Source organism: Tauraco erythrolophus, chromosome 15 (genome assembly GCF_009769465.1).
Source record: "Tauraco erythrolophus isolate bTauEry1 chromosome 15, bTauEry1.pri, whole genome shotgun sequence".
NCBI lineage: Eukaryota > Metazoa > Chordata > Aves > Musophagiformes > Musophagidae > Tauraco > Tauraco erythrolophus.
In genome coordinates this window covers 1,487,665-1,508,517 of record NC_141479.1, presented here as the reverse complement: position 1 = coordinate 1,508,517, position 20,853 = coordinate 1,487,665, and the positions used below count along the sequence as shown (strand labels likewise).

Sequence of the window (20,853 nt, the reverse complement as noted above, 5' to 3'; positions counted from 1 at the left end):
GACATGCTGTGGAATGGAGGGGTCAGCTCAACTTTGTTGCTGAAATGTGCATCTCTCTAAGCATCTACACCATGAGCAGAAAGAGAGGTCACCTTCTGCCTATGTGTAGCTCTTGGGGGATGCATGCCAGTAAATAACCACGTGGTGGGTATCCATACCCCTGACCGAGCTGAACCTGGCTTAATTCCTGTTTGCACAGGACCGGACCTCAGCAAACCCAGGCTGTGGGGAGTGCTGGCTGTACGCTTTCCTAACGGCTCCAGCGGCTGCTTCTTTGCTGTTCCCATCTCTCCTGTCTAAAATTAGCCAGGTCCAGCTCATGTATGAGATAATAAGTGTGATGTTCTCACTGCTCCACAGGCTTCTTGGCCGCTGCTGTGAATTTCATCAGCGACGGACCCCTCTGGGGTATGTGTGGAGTTTGTTTTTAATGAAAGACAATTCAGATCTTTCTGGGGATTTGGCTGAAATAAGTGACGTTCATGGCCCGATTCTGATGGTGTTAAACTTTAGCATTGCAGTTAAAAACCCTGTTATCTCAGAGTTCACAGAGCAAAAGAAACAACCTAAATCACCAGAGACACCTGCCCCCCGCCCCCCTCCCCAACCACCAACCAAACTCTTTAAGGCATAGGGCAGGTCAGATAGCTGTTAATGCCAGGAGTATTTCCTGAACATTATCGCTGGAACTGGAATAAGCTTAATCTATTCAATTACGTTTGATTGCTTTGAGATCCAAACAAGCCATCCCCTTATCTAGCCCCATCAAACCCTCAGAGATACAATAATAACATAATTCAGATATAAAATTACAAAATGAAGCAAATGTCCTACTCTCAGTCCTACAAATGGACTTTTTTTTTTTTTTTTTCCCAGCCGGTCAGTCTGTAGGCAAGCTAAATTCTCTGTAACTGCCTCTTGCTGGGGTCATTTTGCTACTGTGATTGGGAACTGTGGGTATCTTGCCCAAACTATGAGTAACAACAAGCTTAAGCTTTACTAGGCCAGTTCTGATCTGCAGTTGACACCTCAGGAGTAGTGGGCAGATGCACAATTTGCTCTATGGGAGGTGGAGGAACTTGCTTGTTACGGCAGACGTTGTAGATCGTGTCAAAATACACGTTCAGAACTGGGGTGTCCGAGTTTGCTGTGTCTGCAGATTTTTCCTTGTCCTCTCTCCTCTTCCTCTTCTTCCCAGTCGCAAACTGAGCTTATTTTCTGCGCAAATATGATTCAACTCCAAGATTTTGAGTCGAACGTGAGCCGTTTCAAGTTGGTGCCTTAAAATTTACACTGGTTCCGTTCACAGAAAATCTGACTGCTGTTTCTCCCTAATGACTAACTGTAAGTGAAAGTGAATTTTGAAGCTTTGCAGCTCTGGAAAGGATTCCTATGTTTTGAGGGTGGTCAGTATCTTGATATTCAAGAAACGGGCTGAAAAGCCACACTGGGGCATGTTCAGCAGCACCTGTTAGGGTGTTCTGTTCCTGCTCCCTGTTACTACGTGACGTGAGCGTAGATGATGCTGGTGCTGGGGCAGTTTGCAGGAGAAATGCTAATGTCTCTTTGAAATGCACACAAGCAAATCCTCCTCTGCCACTTCCTTAACCTCAGGGAAAGGTGGAACCTGCAAACATGGCAAATTCAGATGTCTCAGTTCTCAATTTGCTTTTTGATGTGATCCCCCGTGTTCTACAATTTCCGCTTTAGTAAGTGTCTCCACCCCAGATTGTGAATAACAAACAGGGTGCTTGGGCCTGTTGGGAGGGAGGTGGGCGCTGCAGATCCTAACTGAGCGTGTGAAGCTCAGGGAAGAGGTTTTTTCGGGCAAGATGTATGTAGTCTGGAAGTTGCACCACTCCAGTGAGGTTTCCCTGGGGCTGAAAAGCCTCAGTACCAGGACCATGTCTGGTGGGCTGAGCAAAAGGCTTCTCTCTTCTGGCATTTGGGAGCTGCCACCTCATTCCTAAGAGATATCCAAGGCAGGGCTGCCATGTACGTTTGTGTCTTTCTCTTGCCCTGTTGTGGTACCTTCAATATAGCTATGTTCCCTTTCTTATCTTCTTTAAATGCTACCTTTTGGTCCTCTTTGCAGGCTTTCTACATTTAATGCAGATTTCTTTACTACAAACTGTGTGGTTCTGCTTGTTACCAGGTCCTACAGCTCCTTGCGAAGATGTTCTTCTAGAAAGTCTGTCACACTTTAATGTGAAACTGTTGAGGTGTGACTTACATGGCTTGGTGATTTTCAAGATACCCCATCTATGGGAGATCTGTGACCCTTTAAAATGCTGCTCCAGGAAGATCTAGCAGCATTGTCCAAAGCCAATGACCTCTTGCATCACTGGGAAGTGGAGGCTGAGGTAGCATTGGGAACACAACTGAGCTCTGGTGTGTCTCAGAACCCTGAAGCCATCGCACCAGCTTACGTAGTCAGATGCCACAGATGCCAAGCTGGGTCCCAGGGATGCTCCCTCGAGAGGGCTGTTACCAAAGACTGGTGAGCAGCTACTCCATCACGGCCTCGGTGCAGAGCCCTGGAGCCCCTCCTGGTTTCCCCCCCACTGTTTTATTTATTATTTTCAGATAATTTTGCGCAGTGAGCCACACTGCTCAGGGCGCTTCTCTCGCCCACTTTAGCAATTTTGAAAGCAGTTTGGGCTGAGCCTCAACCTGTAAATCTCCTTCACTGCTAAAACTTGTATTGAAAGCCACTTCAAGGACTGCTTTGTTCCTGGTCCTGCTCTTTAATGAAGTATTGGAATCTGTTAGTAAATAAACTGAGTCAATCGTCAGCATTGTTGATGCAGCAGGAAGGTAGGATGGTTGAAGTCAATTTTAAATAGCAATTAAAATGTCTGACCTCATAGCAAGCAAATAAACACTCCGTTCTTTTATTTTCCTAAAGAGAGGTTGATTTTTTTTTTGTTGGTAGCTGTTGCAGTATCAGGATTTGCAGCGAAGTGTAGACTTTTGTCTGCTTTATCTTTCTGCCAAATGGTGGGATAGCTTAGCTGTATTCTTAGGATGCTAAAGACGTATCGTTGAAGACATATTGTTGGCTTCCAATTCCTACAACGTTGGGAAATGGGGAATAATACTTCTTACACAGTAGGTAGATTTATCTTTTTTTCTTCTCTCCAGCTACTTTTACATGAAAATTGAAACTTGTTAAAACTAGCATTCGTTTCCCATGCAGTATTTTAGATGTTTAATTTTAGAATTAAATGTTTCTGATACTTTGTACTTTAGAGCTGGGTAAAGGAAGGATTTTCTCCAGTTCTCAGACAGAGCTGGTTGGTGTAATCATCCTGTTCTGCAGGGTTTTAAAATAGATTTCTGACTTCCACATTAACTGTTAATTAAAAAAATCTGGACGAGCAGAACAAGGTATCCTTGGCTAATTTCCAGCGGATTTGTCAGCCTCGAGTTGACTTCATGTTTTCAGGAACTAGTCTGAAAGTGGTGTTGGGGGAGTAATTCTGCTCTGGTGGAGCAGCTCTCCCTGTCAGGAGCTGGTTTATCACTTCAGCGTGCTCCAGCTGCTGGAGCTGAGCCAGGGACTTGTGCCGTGCCAGGCTTCCAGGCTGTGAGCGGACACGTACTGCTTGATACCTTGCCTTTAAAAATGACTTTGACTACAGTAATCCTGATCTGAATTGAGTTTTTGTACCTCGCAAACTTCACAAGAAATTGTTTGGTGTTTTTTTTTTTTTCTTAGAATTACAGTTGTATTAATGTTATAACCAGTTTTGGAACATGCATGCTACTGGCACGAGGACTGGAAGAGCTGCAGAGTGCTGGGGCTGGGGGCATGTCCCTCCCCAGCCTGGGACTTACCTGGGGCCTTTTGGGTGGAGCTCTGCTCTAGCTTCTGACTGCTGCTTGTCTTACAGGGATGGTGTCGGAAGGGGCAGAGATGAGAAAAGAAGCAACTGGCACAGATGTGTTGAAACCAGCAAGTAAAGTCAGTGCCCTGGAGGAACCCTCAGCTGCTGTTGCTCCACCGACATCTCCAGCTTCTGGGAGTGCCTGGGGTGGTCGGTCTGCACCTACCATAGTCAAGGATGTGAACCCAGAAGTGCTCAGGAGCGGAGTTGCCTGCCTGCCTGGTGAGTAGCTGAGCCAGAACGTGTCTGGGAAGCGTGGTTTGTAGGAGGGCAAAGCTGATGAGCCTCTGGTTGCAGCACTGTGGACTGGTGCCAGTTCCGTTCTGTTCACCCCAAACCTCTCCAGAAGCAACGCTTTTGAATCCTCTAAAGTTTCTGGATGGGAAGGACAGAAAGTAGAACTTCTCTCTCATGGAGGCCATGTTAACTTGCTCCCAGGAGTCCCAAAATGTTAACGAAGCATGCGTGAGTCAGAAAGGCCAAATCTGTGTGCTCATAGCAGGAGTTCAAAAAGAGAAGAGTGAGGATGCAGCTAATGATGGGCTGGTGGGCCTGACATCAGACCTGGTCGAAACAATAGGAACTTGATTCACTTGGTAGATAATTAAAGGATAGGAGTGTGGAAGATGCTGTTTGACGTTGCTCTTGTGAAACCAGTTTTATTCTTGGTAATTAGAAGTTTGGTTGATTAAATGTAGCTGCCTTAGATAGAATAGATTTTTAGAAAACGTTTGACTTTATGGCACATCGTGTTGAACGGAATATCCCAATGGGGTGTGGATGAGCACCGTGTGGAATGAACGATACTGCAGCTAAATAGCAGATGACAAAACTAGCTATCGAGGGAGGACTTCCCAGAATTGTTCTGCTGAGATCAGCTGTAGGTCAAACGTTGTTCAGTGTTTGCATCTGATATGGCAGCAAGTATCAAATTGTTGCAAATAAAACTTCATAGAATCATAGAATCACAGAATGGTTTGGGTTGGAAGAGACCTCAAAGATCATCTCTTTTCAACGCCTCTGCCATGGTCAGGGAAACCCTCCACTACACCAGGTTGCCCAAAACTTCTGGATGGGACAAATATTGGCAGAGTGATAAACAAAGCTGAGGCTGTTGGACAGGGCAGCCAGGATGGCTTGGTGTGCAGGGCCCACACAAGAGGTCTTTGTGTTGAACCAAACACGAGGGAAAGTGGAGGAAGTGAGATCCAACTCTCCAGAGCAAAACAGCCATTTGGCAGCGTCTGCCTGAGCTGCCCCTGCGGGCTTGCTCCCTTCCACAGCCAGCCAGAGGGTTGTCCAGTGCAGGGCAGGAAGATAGCTGCATTCAGGCAGCTCAGGAGCCACGTACAAGTTGAAAATTGGCCAGAGAAGAGGTTGAGCAGACTTGTGCAGGATGGAGAAGTTGGGAAGGAGGGCAGAAAGGCAGCACAGTGATTTCCCACACAGTGCTGGGGCTGCAAGACCAATTTTGACCTCAGATGTGTGAAGAAGAGATGACTAACCAGATTAGGACGGTGAGTTTACATCTGTGTGCTTGTTGGTGATGCATCTCAGATAGTTTGGGCTGCTTTGATGCCTTTGTTCTAAAAGGAAATGGAGAATGTTGGAGCTGGTGCAGAAAAGGGTGACAGCTCTTTCTTGTAACTGAATTGGATGCCTTATGGCAAGAGACTGGAAGGTTGTTTATCTCATAAGATGATTGAAAATGAGGTGAAAAAACCTTTCTGCAGGGAAGAAGAAAAAGGAAATAAGACTTTCCCAGTCTTCTGGAAAAGATGAAATGAGGAACTAAGTGCTGGGCAGAGTTACAGTACATTCAAACACGTAACTTTGCATTGGGAGGTGAATTGTTAGAACGAATTCCAAAGGCGGATTTCTAATCTTCTGGTCTGCTGATCAGGTTGGATGTTTTTATGCTGTGTACAACAGCCAAAAAATTACAGGTTTCGAGAGAGGGGTCTTTCAGAGAAGCTCATAGTCTGTGTTACGTGGTCTAATGCTCTAGTTGTTTCCTTTGTCACAGGTTTGTATCATAATGTGCAACTGTTAAATGAGGCAAATGCACTTGAATATCATAGAGTCGTAGAATGGTTTGGGTTGGAAGGAACCTCCAAGATCATCCAGTTCCAACCCCCCTGCCATGGGCAGGGACACCTTCCACTACACCAGGTTGCCCAAAGCCTCATCCAGCCTGGCCTTGAACACTTCCAGGGATGGGGCAGCCACAGCTTCTCTGGGCAACCTGTGCCAGTGCCTCACCATCCTCAATGTAAAAAATTTCTTCCTTCTATCTCATGGAAATCTCCCCTCTTTCAGTTTAAAGCCATTGCCCCGTGTCCTGTCACTACACACCTTTGTCCAAAGCCCCTCTCCAGCTTTCCTGTAGCCCTTTTAGGCACTGGAAGGTGCTGGAAGGTCTCCCTGAAGCCTTCTCTTCTCCAGGCTGAACAGCCCCAACTCTCTCAGCCTGTCTCCACAGCAGAGGTGCTCCAGCCCTCGGATCATCTTCATGGCCTCCTCTGGCCCCGCTCCAACAGCTCCGTGTCCTTCTGATGTTGGGGACCCCAGAGCTGAACGCAGCACTGCAGGGGGGGTCTCAGGAGAGCAGAGCAGAGGGGCAGAACGGGATGAAGGGTTGTGCACTTGAAATGCACTGAAGCAACAAGGTTGGGTTTGATACCACCGAAGGGCGTTTTTGCCTAAGGAAGGAATCCCGTTTTCTGTAGAAGCAGTATCGGATTTGACGGACATGGTTTCTCTCACATGTCTCCGTTTGGATTTCAGCGGGCAGTGCTCACACCTGAGGGGGAATGTGCTCACCACTCAGTTAAATGCTTTATGTTACACATTGATAATGATCCAGTAATTGCGTTAGGAGGGATAACTTCTATAATGAATAGTGAATAAGAGCTAATTAATAAACTAGTAGCTGATGGAGTCAGGAAGAAATTTTCCCTTCAGGAGAGTTTCGTTCCTGCGTTCTGCTCTTGAATCATCTGGTTATGCCACTGTTGGAGACCTGGCCCTGGTGGTGGTGGTTGCTTTTTTGACCTAGGCAGGTGATTCCCAGGCTCCTATATAGAAGTTCAAGCTTTGGTCAAGTTCTGGTGGTGCCCAGCCTCCCTGGTGGACAAAAGATGTTGCTTCAGAGTAAGAAAGTTTTTACTGAGCCTGGTTATTGAGCCGTTTTTCCTGTAATTTGAGTGCTTTGCTCTCTTTTGTAATTTTCTGATGATTCCCTTAGCTTAGCAAACAAGGTATATTAATAAGCTTTTTTCCTAATTTGTCTCCAGCTCTTTGATTATATGGTGTTCAGAATGCAGGATTTCAAGAGTAATGAAATTCCTCCTGAATCACACAGATGACAGAAGATTTTGTCCCTGCTGTGAGCAGGAAAATGCCTGTGTCACAGTGCTGGTCCCTGGGAGGACAAAGCCCTGCTTCTAAGTGAAGCCCATCTGTGTCTGTGGCCCTCACTCAAGTCACGTCCCAGTGACAGATTGAGATGGCACCGGGGCAGTTGTCTGTGCTCGGGGCTGTCCATCTGTATCTGTGTTACCTGGCAACTCACGTGCTTGTCCCTGGGATGGGGAGAGAGGTGGTCCAGACCAGTATCTCCTGTGGTAGCAGTGAAGTTCAGAAGAGAAAGACAACATAGCTTTCTCTAAGCTTCTGGTTTTGTCTTGTGCTTGGGATTTTTTTCCACCCCCCCCCCGCCCCCCCCATCAAATTTGTATGCCAGGAAATAGCTCCCGTTCGTGTGAATTACTTTTCACACAATAGAGGTGTAGTCCCTACTGTTCTCCAGGTCATTTACCTTCCTGGTGACGTGCACAGGCGCAGAGCAGGCTCACACTGCAGGCACGGCTCGCTTCAGAATGCAGCTCTGGGGCTCCAAAGTGGTGTGTCCACCTGCTCTTTACCTCTGCTTTGCATCCGGAGAGGAGGCTGCATGTAATTCTAGAAATGTCACTTTTATGTCTGTCTCTTCAGAGTTCTCAATGCATGTTGTGGCTAAAGCCTGAAGCTGGACTATCGTTTCGTTTTGGGAGCTCATAGAGCAGGCTTGGTTCCTGGGATAAACCGTGTCTCACCTTTTGGGAAGCACGGAGTGGAGAACTGTTGTCATGGCTAAGCGAAGCAGAGGAGTTTCTCCTTCCTCAACGTATCACAACTCAGCTGTGTTGCCAACACTGTGCCTTGTCCATTCCCTAGGCACTGAGTGAGCTCAGAAACTAATGAAAGCCTGGCACCAACCCTGCCCTTGCCAGAGCTGCGGGCAGGCAAGCGTGTGCTCCTGGGCTGCCCGCTCTGCAGCCTCTGAGGAGGAGCTCCAGGGCTTTGCTCCCAGGAGTGGATGTCTGGTTACGTGCTAGGCTCAGCCTGCAGTCTGCATGCCCAGTCTCATTAGGGAGCGCGTATTGTTCTGCAAGCCTGTGTTCTCTCATCTAACAGCAATGTAAATATTGTAAGCTAATTGGAGGTGAGATTAATTTGTCTTGAGTTTGACTCTTGCTTTTCCCAAAAGGTTGGGTTATCGTTAGCCAACTTCAGCCATATTTTATGAAGAATGTGATTGTGTAGAGGAGAACAGTCCAAACTTAACACTACCATGAGAGAAAGACAAGCAGAGCTCAGTTACTTCACTGTGGGGCTGCATTTGGGTACTGTGGAATTGTGTTTGTAGTCTACCGTGATCTGCAACATACATAGTTTTGGGCAACCTGTTATAGTGGAGGGTGTCCCTGCCCATGGCAGGGGGGTTGGAACTAGGTGATCTTTGAGGTCCCTTCCAACCCTAACCATTCCATGATTCTATGATTCAGTGGAGTGTTTCCAGGAAGGCAGTGGGGTGGTAGTAGGGGAATGAAGCATACACACCTGGAACCAGGCTCTGTTGACTTCCTTGTGTGACATTTCCCCCCTCCCCTCTTTTTACAGGAACCAGAGATAAATCAGGACGTGCAGTGGCCATAATAACGACGAGGAACACAGCCTGGTTAAACCCCCACTGCAACACCACTGAGCTTGTACGCCTTCTTCTGTACCTGCGTAGCATCCCAAGGTTTGTGATGCTCGGGGGCTGACGGAGTGGGCACTGCTGCTGTGTCTGCTTTGCATTTAGGGCTGTGGAAGCTGAGGCGGTGAGTGGAACAGGTTGTCCTTATTGACCTAGGAGCCTGGTCCAGACAGTCCCAAAACGGTACAGGTGGGGATCTCCTGTCAGGGCGAACTGGCTGGGGCTCAGTGGGCACTCTGGCTATTCTGTATGTGCCTTGTGTGTGCACGTGGTGTGGTAGAACTAGGTACGTACTGAATGTTTTCATGCGTTGCCATGAATCCAAGCTGTTCTCGCTGTCCTTCATTAGCTCAGAAAATGGGATTTGGGAGCTGTGATGGGGCAGTCATGCAGCAGCTCCGTGATAGTGTTGTGACATGATATTTTAAGGCCGGGCCTCCAAGTTGAGAGGGAGGGGAGGATTGCAAGGATTGAGAAAATCTGCCTTGATGTCTGGCTGACAATTGTTTTTGGAGTCTGCAGGCTGGAGTTCGCTGCAGCTACTCTTCCTTTCACTGTGACAGACTCTCCCCTCCAGCTCCCACAGGCTCTACGGAGACATTGTTTCACTTTTAGATGTTTACACTAGTAAGAGCTAAAGCTAACACTCTGAAAGTGATTTTTTTTATTATTATTTATTTTTTAGCCTTTGATAGAGGGAGCAGACTTAACCCATGAGAAAGCTTCTGCCACTCATGCTTTGTTTCTTATGCTTCTCCCTTCAAATCTGATTCTGGGCAAGGTAGATAATAGGATCTGATCCAGACTGGCTGTTCTTGTGAGGCACTGTGGCTAAGGCCAAGCTTGTCCCTCAACAAAACTAGGAAGGACTGGTTTTCCTGTGTGGATTACCCACAGCGGGTATCAACACTTTTTCCATCAGCGAGATGTATCTTAGAAATTTGAGAAATGGGAAGTTCAGGTGTGAACTGGAAATAGCAGGTAAAAACTGAGCAGTCCAGGTGGTGGTTTCCATGTATACAGGTTAGGAGAAGGTGGCCAGTTAGTTCCCTGACCTTAGAGCCATAAGATACTGTTTTTTTCACACTGTCATGACTACAGGTTCTGTTTCCATAATCTTGGTGATTTTCACTGATGACAAACATGAACTCTTTTTCTCTGTCCTCGCAGACTAGAATGCCAGGCTTTGGGTCTAACCGTTCTGGTGGATGCTCGTCGCTGTTCACCGGTCCCTGCTCTCTTCAAGGCATTCAACACACTGCAGGTGAGCCTTGAGCCTGGCCAAAGGAACGGTAGTTGGCTTGCTGTCTTGGTTGGATCTCCATCTGCTGCTTACATCTCTATCTGTCACCTGGCTTTTAGTTGGCTTTGAGAGGTGGAGTTATGCACCAAGCCCTGTTTTAGGAGGATGATCTGGACTTGCCAGACTGCAGACAAAGCAAAAAACCTATGCAAGCTTGGGTTAGGAGAGAAGACCCCTCCCCACCCCTCAAAATTTGCTTCTGTATCTGTGCTGAGAACAGCCTGTACCCAAATCTAAACACTGTTATGAATTATCACGCTTGGAGATGTCCCCAGCACGGAGAGACTGTGTGAAATATGCAGGGATTTTTGCCCACCATGGAGAAGAGAGAAAGAGAGGCCTCTGCCTCTGCTGTGCAGGGAAGGGAAGGACACTGCTTGTCATGCCAGGTGGAAGAGCACATGCAGCTGTTGATGTGGCTGTTGGTGAATGATTGAAATCAGACATGCTGTAACTCTATATTGCTTCAGGTCAAAGGCTTCCATATCACTCACTTGGAAGGCAAGTGGGTTGCGTTGCCCCTGCTCCCAGATAGCTTCTGTCTGCTGCTGTTAGAAAGCCAAGGAGATGCTGGGTTGTAACTATGACTAATCTTGTTTAAGCAGGTGTTCCTTTCAAGTCAGAGCTTAGGTCTCTCAGGACTCAAACTCTGCAAACTGGAACAGGGCAATGTTTTAATAAGGTTGGTGTCTCTGTGGTTTATGTGCTTCAGTGCCACATCTGAGAGTTGGGGCTGAGTCAGAGGTCTGTCCTCCTGCTTCCTGGGCTGGGTGGAGCTGTGAGCTGTATCAGTGTGCTCATTCTCTGTGGTGGAGGAGTAATCTGGTGCCCTGCTCAGTTCTGCAGAGGTAACAAGCAAGTGTCTTCTCTTCTATGCTGTGCCCATAGGGCAGTGGGCTTGCTAAAGCTTTTGAGCATTTCGTTGCCCATGTAATTCGCATGGTCGTGTCTTAGTGGGATGATTTGGAAATCAGCAACGTGTCGACACTGTCCCCAGTCTTGTACAAACATGGCAGGAATAAAGCCATTCTAACCTCTGAAATGAGGGGCAGGTGGGGGGTGGGAAGCTTTTTGCAGTGTCTCTGTAACATCCTGCTGTGATGGCTGTTTGGCTCTGAGCACCTCGTTATCAGGTTGGTGCACCAGTTAACAGCAATTAACGTGCTGCAACACAGATTGCTGGAGTTGAGCCTGTGCTCCAGGTAACAGTGACTGACAGAGGCTGGTTGCTCTGCTTGTGGTTTTCTGGTCCTTACCCTGACTCTCCTGCAGACTCCGTAAACAAGACCTGTTCAGCGAGCTCATCATCTGGTTGTGGCACAGGAACAATCCCTTGGCTCCTCCGAGCCTTTTGGTGATCCTTAGTATTTACCTCTGATCCCATGGCAGTACTCTCATCTGCTCCGAAACAAGGACAGAGAAGTACAGAGAAGTGACTAACTACAGCAGGGCAAGCCAAGCTTTCCAGGCTGCAGCCGAGTTTGCTGCTCAGTGGATACAGAGGTGCACAATCTGTGGTGTGCCTGAAGGTCACAGAGCAGATCATCTCCTTGGGGTCCTTTCTGAAATCCCTAACACATCTCCCGGTGTCTCTTGTCTCTGACAGACTGTCTCTGGAGCTCATTTCTCTGCTATTCTGTTTTCCACTTCAACGGGATTTTATTCACCTGGCTTTTGTGAAGCCTGCTATGATAGTGTGGGTGGAGTCCGTTAAACGCTGAGGTCCAGTGTTGCTTGTTCAATTTTGAAGGGACGTTTTCCTCTTGAGCAGTGAGGAGCACTGCCTCGCAGTGGGTCAGCACAGATCGGCTGACCTAACTCAGCGTCCCTTCCCCCTGCAGTGCTTGGATCTGTTAATCCTAGAGAACCTCCCTGGGGAAGCAAGGCTTTGATCCCACAAGTTTCTGGGTCAAGATCTGGCAATCTGAGGAAATACTTACTCCACTCTTCCATCTTTCCAGAATAAATGTGTGAACGGACTTTTTAAGTGCTCATACACAACTTCTGGTGCTGGCAGGTAGCTTTCCTTACAGTGTAGAGAGACTATCAGTTACTCTGTCTAGAGCCACGTAGTAAACTGGTGAAAGCTTCTCATCTTCTCTGCCTTCAGGATGGGGGGAGTTATGTTCTGCAAGACTTTTTTCCTCCTTCCTTTTGAGAATATGGGTGGCTGGGCACTGCTTGAAGTCCTTCTGTCCCAGACAGTACTGGGAGCAGCGGCAGAATAAAGTGCTGCAGCAGAGCTAAGTCAGGAAGGAGGGAGGAGGAACTCTGGCAGGCCCGTACGGAGGTGAAGGGAAACGCGCAGTGTGTACATGCTGCAAGAATTAGATCATGCTTGTTCCTGTGGGAAGCTGCATAATGATGCTTCGGAGCAAGGATTTTTGTGGAGGTAAATGCTGCTGTGATGTTTGGTCGCCGGTTGTCAGCAGTAAGCTCTGTGCTGGGGGACTTGTTCGGAGGAACTTTGCTCCTTGGTAGTGCTGGGCTGATCCCCTGATCAGTGAGCAGGCGGGGCATGGACAGTGGAATGTATGCCCTGGTCTTCAGGGAACAGATATCTGGGGGATTTCCCTCGGCCTGAGCCTTTGTAGAGTGAGGTTCTTTTGAATTTCACCTATCAGTACAAATGCTTAATCCTGTAATCTGCCGCATCTGAGAGTTGGATTGGGAAGGGAAGAGTCTGTTAGTGAAAACAGAGATAGAACAGCTGTTCAAAGCAGAAGACTTCTGTGCAAACCTTTCTGTTCATATTAAATGCCTTATTACTGCTGAAGTGCAGAGGACCTTGGTCTGATGTTGAAGAGCAGGGACCTCCTACTACTCCCTTAGAAGTGGTCACTTGGAGATTGAACATGGTATGTGAGAACTGTCCCATCTGCGCTGGTGTTTCTGGCAGCCTGTGCTTCAGACTGTGCTGGTGATGTTTGGGCTTCCGTTTGGGTCAGGAAGCCAGAAGACTGAAACTTCACTGCCTAATTCTCTCTTTAAAGAATAATAGTAAAGGGATGGGTATTTAACCTGGTGCTTTCTGAGCTCCTGTTGATGCTCCTCTGTTCTACGCTGTCCACACTGTGCCTTTTTTGGGAGGTGAGGAGTTTGTTTATGTGTGTGGGACTCTGTGTCTTTGCTTCCAGACAGCTGGTTTTGTTAGCAGAGGTGATACAAGATTGTGTGGAAAGCTGCAGGAAGGCTTCCCCAAGGAGAATCCTGCTGCTTCCAGCTCTGCCTGTCTCCCAAGATGCTCCTGTAAACTGTTTTAGTCTCTTTGGATTGCTCCATTAGTGCTGGATGAGACTGACTTATCTTCAGCTGTTTAAAGACAAAAATATGGTGAAAAATACTCAATTTCTTCAGAAATACGACTACTTCTTGGATTGGAAAGCCCTGAACTTCTCTCCTGACAGCTTTTATTTGTGAATGGTTTTTCAGTCTCTATTTTTAGCAGTAACAAAACAAGCAAGTGAGTGTTTTGGCTGTCGTTGTAACCTGGTGTTACACCGTCACTACCTTTGTCCCTTGCTCAGATTGCTCATCTCATGACTCTTAGAGTAGAAGAGTTGTGAAAGAATAAGTTTGTTTTGTGCCATGAACTGTCTTGAAACTGTGGCCAGTCTTCATCCTTCAGTACTTTCTGGCAGACAAATTCCAAGCTGCTGATGCAGCTGTAATACCTCCCCATCCTCTCTTCAGCACTTTAGTATTTACCTAATGCAGCCCAATTATGCAATAAATTCTTTTCAGCTGCTTGATCAGTGTTCAAATAACAGTGAAAGTGTGAATAATTTGCCTCAGAGAAAGGGGTTTGAGAAGACTGATAAACCTCTCACTGTTCTGGGAGGTGTTTCTGTTGGGATTTTTTTTTTCCTGACAGTTCAAAAGGATTGAGAGAAAGGTCTTGTTTTCTGCTCTGGAATCTCTGCTGCTGCTGCTTTGCTTGCAGAATTGGGTCTCCTTGCTTTGGTGTTGTTTCTTAATTGCCCTGCTGGGCCCAGAGTCGGGTTAGGCGGCTCAGTCTCTGCTGGTGCACTCTCTCCTCTGGCTCTGCCACTCCTGTTGGATATTTAACCTTAAACGCTGCTTGGAGCCGTTTATTTAAACAGGATTCCCTTGCCGTCATGGCCTGCTGTGTGGCGAGTTCCTTGCAGCTCAAGCAATACCAGAAAGGATTTGCTGCTCAGTTTCTGAGATATTTGCAGAGGCAAAGACCATCTAGGAGACATCTAGATGGGGTGGCTCTTACTTAACCATGTGGAATGACAGCTCAAACGACTGTGCTCCTTCCTGTGCAGATCCAGGCATCGTGTTTCGTGGGCCCTGTCTCCACGATCTGGATCTTTCTGCTGTTTCCTTCTTCCTGCTGTTGCTCTCTGCCTGTTTCTCACTTCCCTGTAGAGTGCTTCTATCATTGGAGAGCTGCTCCTGCATCACAGAGTTTGAACCGCAGCTGCCAGACGGCCCTTGTATTTGGAATTTCTGTCGGTTTAACAGTAGCGACAGGATGCAAGTCCTTGATTGTGAGTTGGCAGTAAGTAAAGACAAGATGACGTTTTTGGCACTGTGGGAAAAAAAAAAAACCTAACTTCCTTTCAGTTAGAAGTGACCAGGAAAGTTATCAAGAAAAAACTTGGACATTGGATATGATTTGGGGTTTTTTTTTAGTGTGGTGGTTTTTGTGTTTTTGTTTTTTTCCTCCCCCAACACGTTTCCTTATGGGGAAGGCAGAGGGTTTTTTTAGTACAGCCAAGACCTGACCTTTTTCATTGTTTCCTTAAATACTGCTGGACTAGTTGATCTGAAGAAACTACCCTAAGGACATAGCCTTGGTGCTCTGTAGAATGGCCTTCCCTATACCTGATGACTGTCTTCTGGGCTTCCTAAATGCCTTTGAAGGATAAAATGCAACCTCTTGTGCAAACCTGCTGTCGTATGTTCTCCTTAGCATCCCAGGCAGATAGGTAATGGATTTGCACTCTGTTCTGTTGTAGGACATCGATCCTCATTGCATTCATGGAGTACTGCTTCTGGTTGAAAGAGATCTGACTTTTCGGATGGAGAAGCCACCAGCAGGACAGGTAATGGGACCATTCATCCAGAGGTTGCTCTTGATGTTCTCCGTTTAACTTTCCAAGCAGCGAGTTCTCTGTCCGTGACATATGTTTATTCCCACATGAAATCTCTGTAGTTGTTCTCTGTGTTTTATGGTTGTGGTCTCTTACGGGTGTGGTATTTATAGGCTTGTAAAGTTTATACAAGCTGAACATATCTCTGTCATGCCGTGTTTATTGCCGAGTCCATCGGTGACATTCGCACCGTAATTGTGTCAGTCTGCTGGGGCCCTCAAGACACAGGGGGTTTGTTGGAAACATGGATAGCTGTGTGGAGGAGCCCTGCACAATTAACAGTGATAGGGGTGCTTTTCGTGTTCCCCTCTTAACAAGGGGGGAAAATCCTTGGTCAGGAAGAGATCATGTTAGGCTAAATCCTGAGCTCCATCCTTTGAAGGTTTCTTGTTGCTTTTCCACGAGATTTTGCATATCTCGTGTTTCCTCTCCTCGTAGCTGATGCTGTTAGTGGCTGAGAGACTTCTGTGAGAGAGGAAAGAGGAGATATGCATGTGTGTGATGTTCCCTTTGCAGCTGAAATGTCTAGGAAGGCTAACAGGAGATGGTAAGAGGAGGGAAATTCATCACAACGTTGCTGAACACCCCCACTAGAAGTAAATCTGCCTCCATATTCCATAGTTGTGTAAGAAATGTAGGCTCTCAGCCACTCTTTGTGCTGAGTGAATAGAGCATCAGGCTGCATCTTAGTCACCTCTCCCTGCTCTACAACTGTTACAAGCTACAAGAGTGGACTGAAATTCTGTGCCTGCCAAAACTCCGTACACTTTAGAGTAGGCCAGGGCCTCCCTTCTGGCTCCTGTGGATGAAAACATTGTGAACAGCATCAGTTGAGCTGTGCGTGATGTGCTCGCCCCGAAAGGGTGAAGAATAACAAATGCCATTAGTCCGTTTCCTCATTGCCCCTGCGTGGAAGGATTTGAAGCGAGAATGGGGACTGCAGGCATGTGCACGCAGGGAGAGCTGCAGAAGATGTTAAACACATTGAACAAATACAAAAGGCGTAGGAGGGAGCGGAGCAAAGGCGAGTAAAGACGCGGGCATGCGGGAGGAATTGGAAACATCATCACTATTTTGTAAGGAGGTGGAAACTTCACAGCATGTGGTGGTGGTGGGAGGGTTAAATGGCTGCACCTGAATTCCTGGTGTCTGGGCTGGCTTCCATGTACCTGCAGGAGCACTTGTCTGTTTCTCTGCTGAGTATAAAAACGCTCTGAGGTCCTACAGCCTCACAGAAGGCAAGTTATCTGTGTCAAGATCCAGGAAACACTTGGAGCAAACAGCTGCTGTGGTGAGTGGAGAGTTGAGGGCAGGGCAGAGGCTGCTCTGTTAGACTGTTTTTCCAGGAAGTGAAATGGGGAAGCTGGGAGCTGGATTTAACCTCTCAGACTCTCCAAACAAATGCAAATCAGAGCGCAACGTGGGAACATATGAGGGAGTTGCTCTGCCTATACTGGGAGGTACTGGCTCTGGAGAAGCCTGACTGCTGCCAGACTTCCATGACAGATGTTCTGCCTGGTGAAACGGCGTGTTGTGGCCTGCATTCCCTCAAGGTTCGCCCACTAAGCCGTACAGCAAGCTGCTCTAACATTGAATTGATTTTTTTTTTTCCCTTCGTACTGTAGTTACGTTGCAGATGGATGCTGCGTGCCTTGTTTCTACACAAGATAGATGAAGAAATAAAGGATGCTGTCTTTCGTTAACCTTCCCCTCCTCCTCCTCCAATACTCACACCTTAATGCGAACGTGCTTTTATTTCTTCTATTCCCGTGCAGTTTGAACTTCTCACCTCCATGAAGTCCCTCCATAAGCACATAGACAGCTCACAGCTGCCTCTAGAGCTGGATGGGACCTTCCCTTATTGCCACCGGGACTGGTTAAGCTTTCGCATGGTGAGTAGGATGCCTCCTGTTCTTTGGTGTCTGAGAGAGGAAATGGCATGGTAACGAAGCAAGAGGAGCTTATCAACAGCTTTAAAAGACAATAGTTCCTGTAATAGCTATGTATGCAAATGAATCTGTTATCAAAAGAATATTAATACTGTCTCCATAAAATGAGTGCACACTGCGACCTATTGGCATGACTACAGGAACTAAAATCTTAGTTCTTAACTCATCTGCTTGAACTGCATTAATTCAGATCTGGCCATATTTTGAAGGGAAGGAAGAAACAGAATCCTGGTTTGTTGTAATAGCCAGGGGCACTTCTCTTTGGTTATAGTCTGGGGCTTGAAGGGCAGACACTTCTTGTGCTAATCTCAGGAGAAGGTGTTAGTATCACGTTGCCTTTGAACTAGCAATCAAGAACTTAGCATTGTTGGTTTTGCAGCAGGTTCCCCAGACCAGGCTAGATGCTCCTGAGTGAAAACTGCAATCCTGGTAGGAGTGAAACTTGGAAGTTCCTGTTAATCAATTCAGATGCTTCTAGGAACTTTTTTCCTCCTTTAGATATAATTCACTCACTTACCAAAGTTGTCATCACACCTAAAAACTTTAGGAAAGCATCTAAACTAAAAACACAGAGAAGATTTAGCCCAGGAGAGCACTGAATTCCCCTTTGAGAGCTGGCCACGTGAGGCAAAGAAACAAAAGAAACGCAGATTCCGTGTTGGGTGAGTCTCAGGACCAAGATAACAGTAGGAGGCAGTACCAGCAATCTGTTCTTTCCCTCGTTTGGCTGCTCTGGATATGCCTCTCTGCCATGATCCTGTTTGACCTTCGTGCTTTTCTCCAGAAGGGTCCTGGATCAAGAGGTCTACAGTGAACTGTAGCTGGCTGCGGATTAGAGCAAGCCCAACGTGCAGGGAGGTGACTACCCCGTGGAAACGTTTGAGCTGACCCAGATTCAGCCTCGAGGGTAGAGGGGCTGAAACCGCAGCGCCCAGACACTGTTGCTAAAGAAGGGAGCCCTGACAAAGGGTGCTGTGGGCACCAGCGTGGCATGTGCTGATGATCTGTGGCAGGACTCCAGGTGTTGCTGGCCGTGCCACAGGGAACGTGCAGACTGCCAGAAATCCGCACAAGTAGCATCTGTGGCACCAGTACCCCGCTCTGGGTACACTCGTGCTGCAGAGCGGGCGTGGGTCTGTGGATCATGTGCTTGTGGAATCTTTAAAAGCTGTATCTAGGCATGATTTGGCACACTGAGACCAGAGAGGATTAAATCATAGGATCATAGAATCATAGACTGGTTAAGGTTGGAAGGGACCTCAAAGATCATCCAGTTCCAACCCCCCTGCCATGGGCAGGGACACCTTCCACTACACCAGGTTGCTCAAAGCCTCATCCAACCTGGCCTTGAACACTGCCAGGGATGGGGCATCTACACTTCTCTGGGCAACCTGTTCCAGTGCCTCAGCACCCTCAGAGTGAAAAATTTCTTCCTTCTACCTAGTCTAAATCTCCCCTCTTTCAGTTTAAATCCATTGCCCCGTGTCCTGTCACTACACACCCTTGTCCAAAGCCCCTCTCCAGCTTTCCTGTAGCCCCTTTAGGCACTGGAAGGTCTCCCCTTAGCCTTCTCTTCTCCAGGCTGAACAGCCCCAACTCTCTCAGCCTGTCTCCAGAGCAGAGGTGCTCCAGCCCTCGCATCATCTTTGTGGCCTCCTCTGGACCTGCTCCAACAGCTCCATGTCCTTCTGATGTTGGGGACCCCAGAGCTGAACGCAGCACTGTATGGGGGGGGTCTGAGGAGAGCAGATTAGAGGGGCAGAATCCCCTCCCTCGACCTGCACACAAATTGGCTGTCTTCACTTTGCGTTTGACTTACTCTGGTGACAGAACCATCACCGCAGCTTCCAAAATACTTGGTGGTCTTTTGGCTCTGGTCTCGCTGCCCGGGGTGCTGCGTGGCACAGTGCAGCCTTTGAAGCAGGTTAAGATATCATTGATGATACCGCTGCGTTGCTGGTGGCAAGCTTCAGCGGTGCGGCTTAGCGTGTGCCAAATGTTAGCTTATTTTTTCCAACTTATTTTAAAACCCATTTTTTAAACTTGCCTCTAAAAGCACCAGTATGAACCCGTGCCTATGTGGTAGAAGTACAGAAGCCGATTCTCGGTGCCTGGGATTCAGTTTGAGAATTTGAGCTTTATTTGACAGTGAGGAAGCGGAGAAGCTTTGCAAGAGGTTATGGATTGTTTTTTTGGACAGAGCTGAGAAAAACTTGAGAGCTGAGGTGCCCTGTCCGTGGAGAAGGATAATTTTTGAAGGAAGGAGCAAGGTACCAGAGTACTTCTTGTTTGTGTCTTGCATCTTAACGTGCGAAATGTTACCAAAGGGAGTTAGTGTAGGAATCAATCTACATGGGTTACCTATTTATATGATGTGCTGACCCACGTGCTCAGCTCCTTCAGATCTGCAGCTGTGTGACAAACAACATTTATTTCCTGTCCCAGGGATCTCACCTGCATCCTGTCTGCTAATCTGTCACTGCTGGGGCTGTTCCAGCGCTCCAGGGAGGGAGTTCAGTTCAGTAAAGATTCAAACAGCTGGGTTTTTTTTTTTTGGGGTGGTGTTTTGTTTTGAGCATGCTTGTTTTGGAATTGCTGTTTCTCCATTCTCTGATTTCAGTGGCTAGAGGGTGGCATCTGACACTATTGAGGCTTTATATCACTGACTTTTTAGAAAAGTACTGTCTCGAGAACCCCTGTGAAATGTTTGGGGTTTTTTTTTGTTTTGTTGTTTTTTGTCCTTCTCCCCGCCGCCCCAAAAGAAAAGGAATTTCAGATCTGTCAGTAGTTAAACGTGCTTAATTGTGGAAGCTTTCCAGTTTCCTAATCATTAATTTACACTACTTTTAACATGAAGAGAAATAAGTAGAGAAATTCCAAGTACTCGTTCTATGTTTTGGTCCTCCCAAATTCATGCATAGTGATTCATCTCAGTGGGAAGTTACTAGAAATGCTAATCATAGAAGAATGTGGGACATAAGTGTATTGACTTTTTATTTATTTTCCTCTAAAGCATGGCCCATACAAGCCACGAGTATGCAAGTTTAGAAGGTCTGTGTAGAGGCTTTGGTATAGTGTGATGCATCTGAAGCCTCTGATGGGCCTCTCTTTGCTGACACAGCCTCACCGAGTGGTATAATCGAACCCTTGGGTTAATGTGTTTGATCCTCTCTGGATTTCGGTCCTTTTAACCTTCTGCAAGCTGAAAAGACAGCTTTCTTGTAAGTCAGGAGACAATACCCTCTGCCTTGGTCCTTTCTTCTTGTAGAAGCTGGAACATTTGCTGCAAGGATGCCAAGGTGCTTGTGCCTTCCTCCAGGGAGCCATTCATAAAGTGGAATCTGGAAAATTACCAGAAAGAGCTGAGGTAAGCGTGTCCCTCACCTCGTGTCAGAGGTGGGCCTGGGAGGGAGGAGAGCAGGAGGCTGGATAGCTGCAGAAAAGCTGTAGCTTTGGATTTGCAAGCTGTAGTAGCAGGGTATTCCGAGTGCTGTGTCACTGTGGAGCTGGCAGGACAGCGGGACAAGTAGAAGCTAATCCAAATGAAGTGATAGGGGCTCCACTG

The 20,853-nt window shown here is 47.2% G+C and overlaps 1 protein-coding gene across 1 annotated transcript in view; it reads left to right on the top strand.

The window, feature by feature from the left end:
- Positions 1 to 20,853, top strand: part of PLEKHG4 (pleckstrin homology and RhoGEF domain containing G4) — a 98,824-nt gene that overhangs the window by 34,787 nt on the left and 43,184 nt on the right. The window contains exons 4-10 of the mRNA XM_086621239.1: positions 361 to 408; positions 3,897 to 4,112; positions 8,835 to 8,958; positions 10,084 to 10,177; positions 15,205 to 15,291; positions 17,115 to 17,231; positions 20,557 to 20,655. Coding sequence (XP_086477365.1) covers positions 361 to 408; positions 3,897 to 4,112; positions 8,835 to 8,958; positions 10,084 to 10,177; positions 15,205 to 15,291; positions 17,115 to 17,231; positions 20,557 to 20,655 — 785 coding nt within the window. The remainder of the gene's footprint in view (positions 1 to 360; positions 409 to 3,896; positions 4,113 to 8,834; positions 8,959 to 10,083; positions 10,178 to 15,204; positions 15,292 to 17,114; positions 17,232 to 20,556; positions 20,656 to 20,853) is intronic.